General features: G+C 38.7%; 1 protein-coding gene across 1 annotated transcript; it reads left to right on the top strand.

Annotated features, from left to right (window-relative positions):
* Positions 1-984: 984 nt before the first annotated feature.
* Positions 985-1,902, top strand: LOC101163598 (olfactory receptor 142-like). The gene has a single exon (XM_004076676.4). It carries the CDS (start codon positions 985-987, stop codon positions 1,900-1,902), a length of 918 nt encoding a protein of 305 aa, XP_004076724.4.
* Positions 1,903-7,165: the final 5,263 nt, after the last annotated feature.

Genomic DNA, 7,165 nt, shown 5'->3' with positions numbered 1-7,165 from the left:
AGCGCTTAGCCGTACCAGGCGGCAGCCATGGGGGCCACCGGGCGCCAGACACCGAGACAAAGGCCAGGGACGAAGCCAGGGCCCTTGGAACCCATGAGCCGGCCACCACCCGACCGGCGCCCCGTCTCCGCAAGCCAGCCCACGCACGCGACCTAAGCAACCCAGGGATCGCCACGCACCCACAGCCACCCCCCATAACTCTACAACCCTACACAATATCTGAGCCCCCCTCCCCAACCCTCTCAGTGCCCTGAGAGGGTTACTTCACATTGAGTGAAGTTCCGTTTTTTTATTTCCTCTCTGTGTTTGCCATGATTTCGCAATCAATGAATATTAATTTGTGGGCGTTTCACGGACTGTTTATGGGCAACTATGGGCGTGTCATGAAGCCGCAAAAGCTGCGCTACATTTAAAATCGGTTGTGATTTATTAAGGGAAAGATGCGTAGGATGTGCGTGCGCATGGTTTTATAAATCCGAATATTTCTGTGCGTACGCACGTCCTATGTTTCATCCGTATGCCACTTCTGACGCAAATCCTACGCAAAGTTTTATAATTTAGGCCCCAGGCCTCCACCGCTGGCCTCCACGACTTCTTGTTGAACAGCAGGGGGATCATTTCTTAGTTTTACTCAACTGTTTTCTTCAGGTCAATGTAGCTTTTCTACAGACGTATATGGTTTATTTGCAGTTGGGTAGACTTGAAGCTGTACTGAGAGTTCAATGCAGTAGAGGATTGACTTTTTGCAACCTTGTTTCATTTTGGTTGTTATGAGTTTGTTTACATGGCAGTATTTTTTTTTTCATGAAAGAGTAAATGAGACCCTTAGAGGGTAAGATAGATCTGTTATATAGTAGCTCTGATAGAAACAGATTCCAGTTTGAGCAACAACACAGATCTTTGAAACTTTAGGCTTTTTTCCCACTGTGCTGATTTATTATTGTTTGAATGACTATTTTTTCATTATCATTTTGAGGAATAAATATGAATGTGACATACATAAGTCTTAAAGGTCATGTGGAGATAGAAAAGTACAGGTATTTTTATTTCTTTATGATGTTACCTGTTTATATTTTGATTGTCTGCAGCAATTGTACAATAATTTCTCTGATTGTGATTCACAAGAACCTTCATGAGCCTATGTACATTTTCATTGCAGGACTATTGATCAACTCTGTTCTTTTCAGCACAAACATCTACCCTAAACTTTTAACAGACTTTTTATCTAATGAACAGGTCATCTCTTATCAAGCCTGTCTCTTTCAGATTTTTGTGTTTTACTCATTAAGCGGATCAGAATTCTTACTGCTGGCAGCCATGTCTTATGACAGATATGTGTCCATATGTAAACCTCTGCAATATGCAATCATTATGAGAAAAAAAACTGTCTTTATTTTACTGGGATTGGCCTGGATTGTACCTGTTTGTCACCTTGTTTTTCCAGTTGTTGTATTTGCAAAACTAGAGCTTTGCACCTTTACATTGAAAGGTATTTTCTGCAACAATTCTTTAACTTTTCTTTTCTGTGCAGGTTCTAAAGCTCCGTTAACATTTGGCTTAGTTACTATGTTTAACATTGTTATTTTTCCCATTCTGTTCATAATTTTTACATATGTGAAGATTCTCATTGTGGTTCATAAAAGTTGTAGAGAAGTCAGAAGAAAAGCTGCTCAGACCTGTTTACCTCACCTGCTGGTTTTAATCAATTATTCTTGTTTGATGACTTATGACATAATTATAATTAGGCTGGAGTCAAATTTTTCAAAAACTGCTCGTTTTATAATAACACTGCAGATCATCATGTACAATCCTCTTTGCAATCCAATCATTTATGGACTAAAAATGACAGAAATCTCTAAACACTTAAAGAAGTTATTCTTTAAAATTAGACATGACTGTTAATTTTTCTATCTTTATTAAGGCTGGTGTCAGTGACCATACAAGCTCTTACATATTTGGACAATTCTAAAATACAAATGTTTTTGGAGTTACAAATATTAATTTATACATTCACCATTTGTCTGTATTTGAAAAATAGGTGATTAGCTCCATGAAAAACTAGTTTTTAATATTGTAATAATACAAAAGTTTCCTTTATGAAGATAATTACAGTGTGTTCCTAATTTTATATCAAATTTAATTTGTTACCCTAAAATGAGTATTAATCAATCATGTATATCATTATATTTAATTACATTGTGACCCATTGTTTGAATTTAATAATTATTTGGCAAGTGGTCAGCCATTAGATAATTTTTTACTGTAATATACAAAACCTTTTCCATTTAAAAATTTCACAACGATTAATTTAAATATTATAACCATCACCTGTCATTGCTAAATATCTCGAAAGCGCAAGCCAAACACATTTTTCATGCTTTTTTTAAAGGTGCTAATCCTCACTGGATTAGCAGGTCATGTATTCTGAATGGACATTTGCTGTTTTGTTTCTTTCCTAACGTCTGTCCTGTAGGTTATGCTTTTTGTCCCCTACAGGATGTCAACTTGGATGCTCACAAAGAAATAAATAATGGGGATCAGCTGGGGTTTATCACCTCTTCATTGGACTAAATCAGTTAAGCCAGTTAGGATGATATTTTGAACAGATTTTGTGGTACAGATAGATATAATTTATTCCAGACTCATGGTGCAATCAGTAAAAAGAGAGTACACAGACCCGCTACATTAAAATTAACATTGTCAAGAATACACAAGTTGAGGTACAGTGTATAGTTAATAAAAAAAAAATTAATTAAAAATGATAAGAATAAATACAAAGATAAAAAGATTACATATAAATATAACACCATGAAAACATTAATTACAATGACAAATAAAAAGACAGCCCCTCCAGTGTTTCCATAAATTTGACTGGAAGCATATGGCACTAAATCTAATGTTACTTATAGCCAAAATGAGAGTATTCTCTGAAGCGTTTAATCTGCAGATAAATTTGAACAGAAGGGAGCGCATGCAAGCCCAAACACCAAATTTGGCATGGATGTAATATAGATCACCTCTTTCAAAAAAGCATGGCAGTTAAGAGAAAAATCCAAAATAGCAGCCATTTGTAAAGATGGTGGCCATACACTCATTTGTTACCAAGATATGTAATGTCTATTTGCCCAAGTCTCAACAATATTGGCTGATAATGAACATATATAGTCTTTGAACCTAAGGGGTACCTATAGAATACTATTATATGTACATTTTATGTTTAAAAAGTTTGGTTTGTGCTATTCTAGGCACTGGGAGTGGGGTCACCTAGACCCCACAAGACAGTGCGCAAAGTCCTTTTCCTTCAAAGATATGTGATCTTCACTGGAGTCCATGGATAACATGAAATCCTTTTGAACTTTATCCAGTTGTGTCATGGTAGGGAGAACACGTCAATGTAAGTTTGGGGTCATCTGGACCCCGTAAGATAGCACAAAAGATATTTTCTGCTTTTACTGCAAAATGCACAATTATTGTAATAACTTCTCTATGAGGAGATAGAGAAGCAGAGCGTAGAATAAATTTTTTCTGTTGTTTTTGCAGTTTTTCTTGTAGTGTTATTTTTTGTTAAGAAAATAGTTAATCTATGTTTTTTGGGATGCTTGTTTAGTTCTTTATGTTTCACTTCAGGCTGGGTCCTACATTTCCTCCCAAAAAAGGTAGTTGGCTGGTGTCAGGAAACAAATGCTGGGGGATTGAATGTTTGTGAGAGAGATGAGGGCTTTGTGCTGTATGCTGTGGCCTGTTACCTGATACCTGTTTGATTCACAACAACCGTGTTAAACCTGAAGCCCTTTGGTACTTTCAAGGAGTTGTAAAGTGCTATTTGAATAAAGTTTCATTCATTCATGATCATTTTAATAAAATAAATAACACTATTTATGAAATAAAACAATGAGCAAATAACACTATGATTTTCAAAGACAAAAATTCAGTATAAATATGCTGATACATTTAAAAAAATAAAAAAATAAATAATGAATCTTCTCCCATCATAATTCCGCAGAGACTTTGAGCTCATCATGCCTCACAGTTTGTGCAGCTGCGCAGTCTGTTTGTCATCCAGTAATAATGAAAAGCAAATTTTTTTATGTCTTCTGCTGCAGCTACGCATATACCTGCGTTACCTTTTCACCAGGACAGAGTTCCCTCATTTATTGCAGGAGATTCATTCTAAAAATAAGCGTGATCGGTGAAATCCACTAAGTCTGATTACAGACATTTATGGCAGTAAAACTCCTCACTGCCTAAATACACTTTTCTCAGACAGACATGAACATTTTCAGCCTTTTCTCTTGTTTAAATTCTCAAACCTTCATAGAAATGAGGTCCAGGATCTTAGAATGAAAACAAAGATCTGATCATAGATTTCTGATCTGAAGAGCTCTGCGTTTCTGTACAGGAGACGCGGCACGGACTGAGGAGATCGACAGGGTCTGCAGTTTTTAATAAAACCAGCATGATCGCTCTGAAATAATGAGCTAAACCGGGAAAGATGAACTGCGACAAAGAAAGTGAAGACTGTCCTCTGTTCTATTTGACAGAGATTTTAGAAGGTTTCAGGTTGGAGCACAGACTGCAGAAGAGGGGAAGAAAATGTCACGTCTTGATCGTGTGGCCAGATAAAAAAAACAACAACAAACAAACATGGGTCTCTGATCAATCAATCAATTTATTATTTGTATAGAACTTATAAAAGCCAAGGCAACCAGCGTGCTTAACATAAAATCCAATAAAATCACAAACAATGTGATGCAATAAAAAAAACAATAAAACAATAAAATCAATTGAACAATAAAAGCAATAAAACAATAAAAGAATAAAATTAATAAAATGAACAAGTCCCACTAGATACGCTCACTGAAGTTAAAAGCCTGAGTAAAAAGATGTGTTTTTAAAAGAGTCTTCAAATTACTGACAGTTCTGGCAGACCTCACAGAATAGGGGAGAGCATTCCAGAGTTTAGGATCTGCAACTGAAAAGGCTCTGTCTCCCCGAGTCACAAGCCGAGTCCTGGGAACCGCTAAAAGCATTTGATCTTCAGACCTTAGGACTCGACATGGACGATAAACATGCAAAAGCTCAGAAAGATACTGAGGTGCCAGACCATTCAGACATTTAAAAACCAAAAGTAGAATCTTAAAAGTAATTCTAAAAGACACAGGCAGCCAATGAAGTGAGCGTAATATCGGGGTTATATGCTCACACCGTCTGGTCCTCGTTAACAGGCGGGCCGCTGAATTTTGAACCAGCTGGAGACGGCGGAGGAGAGACTGATCTATACCACTGTAGAGAGAGTTACAGTAGTCCAGTCTGGAAAAGATCAAAGCATGCATCACTTGTTGCAAAGCGCGAGGAGGAAGATATGGCTTGACTTTGCTTATTAGCCTCAAGTGATAAAAACTAGACTGGACTATAAGTCCATAACTGTTGAGATATGAAGTAGGGGATATGCAGCAATGCAATTCAGTTCAGAGTTACTGCAGAGGAGGATATGGCAATTACTCAGATGAGACGGTTGGAGAAAGGTGGGGGCAGTTGGTGGTGGGTGGGCTGTTAAGCAACCGCACAGCCTGTGGATAAAGGCTGTTACTCTGTCTAGTTGTTCTGGCCTGGATGGACCTGTACCTCCTTCCTGAGGGCAGCAGGTGGAAGAGACATATGGCTGGACGATTCTGTCAGACAGGATGTTGTGAACTCTCTTTAGACAGAGGGTGGTGTAGAGGTTACTCATCTCTGGAAGAGTGGTCCAAATGATTTTCACCGCTTTTCACCACCCGTTGGAGTCTCTACTGATCAGCCTTTGTGCAGCTGTAAAACCACAATAAAAAAAACCATATGTCCAAACACTGATGATGGTGCAGTTATAAAAGTTGACCATTAGATACTAGGACATTTTTTCCATCTTTAGTTTCTTCAGGTAGTAGAGGCGTTGTTAGGCTTCACCCCCCACTGAGGCAGTGTGTGGACCCCAGGAAAGGTCCTCTGTCATATTGCCCCCCAGAAAATTAAAACTAGTCACCCTCTCAACTCTCCCTTTACCCATCTAAAGTGACTGATGGTTTTTACTGCATCTATGGAAGTCTACAATAATTTCCTTGGTCTTTCTAATGTTTAAGATCAAGTTGTTAATGTCGCACCATCACACCAAGTGTTGCACTTCTTTCCTATAGTACGTTTTATTATTGTCATTGACAAGTCCAAGAACTATAGTGTTGTCAGCAAATTTGTCAATGAGGTTGGAAAAAACATGATGAGCAACAGTCATGTATGAACAGAGAGTCAAATAAAGAGCTTAGCACACACCCTTGGGGGAGACCTGTATTGATTAAACCGGTGGATTAAGTATACTTTCCCACTCCAACGCTCTGTTTGCATCTGGTGATCTTCTTCCTCTTTCGGCTTCTCCCATCAGGGGTCGCCACAGCGAACAAGTCGGTAACCTTGGCAATGTTTTACGCCGGATGCCCTTCCGACGTAAAACTTTTACCAGCTGGTTGTTCTTATTTAAGCTCCCCGTGAAAGTCTGGACGGGAGGAGGAACGGCGTCTGTTTTTATAAATGATTTTAAGTGCAAACAACGCTGTGTGCGCTCATCATATTCCAGCTTTGAACTGACTTTATTTGAGGTGGGAAGGTCTGACCCGGTCCTGTGCGCTGTCATTTACAGACCTCCTAAGTACAACAAACACTTTGTGAAGGATTTCTCTGACTTTTTGGCTGAAATTATGCCATTGTATGATCGTGTTCTTATTGTTGGGGATTTTATTATTCATGTGTGTTGTCCTGAAAAGCCGTTGGTGAAGGACTTCTTAGAGATCATCGACTCTTTTAACCTAGTTCAGTGGGTGTCTGGAGCCACTCATGAAAAAGGACATATACTGGATCTTGTTCTCTCCTATGGATTGCCTGTTTTTAATATGGAGATCTGTGGCTTAGCTATTTTAGATCACATGCCTGTGGTATTTGAAGCTGAACTTTTTCGTGCTGCAGTTAAATCTTCCGCTCCTCTTCAGTGCCGCAGGATTATTAACTCTTCCACTGCTGGCCAGTTTTCTTCTGCTTTTAACCAGCTCACTGCTCCCTCCTCTGCTGCTGACATTCTGGAGCTCAGTTCCTGGTTTCATTCCTCCTGCAGTAACATCCTGGAATCTGTGGCTCCTCTAAA

This window comes from Oryzias latipes, chromosome 21, assembly GCF_002234675.1.
Source record: "Oryzias latipes chromosome 21, ASM223467v1".
Classification (NCBI taxonomy): domain Eukaryota; kingdom Metazoa; phylum Chordata; class Actinopteri; order Beloniformes; family Adrianichthyidae; genus Oryzias; species Oryzias latipes.
The sequence above is the reverse complement of the archived record's forward strand: the minus strand, read 5'-3'. Positions and strand labels throughout refer to the sequence as shown.

Excerpts from the sequence above, each read along its gene's own strand:
- LOC101163598 (XM_004076676.4), top strand. The coding sequence starts at position 985 with ATGAATGTGACATACATAAGTCTTAAAGGTCATGTGGAGATAGAAAAG.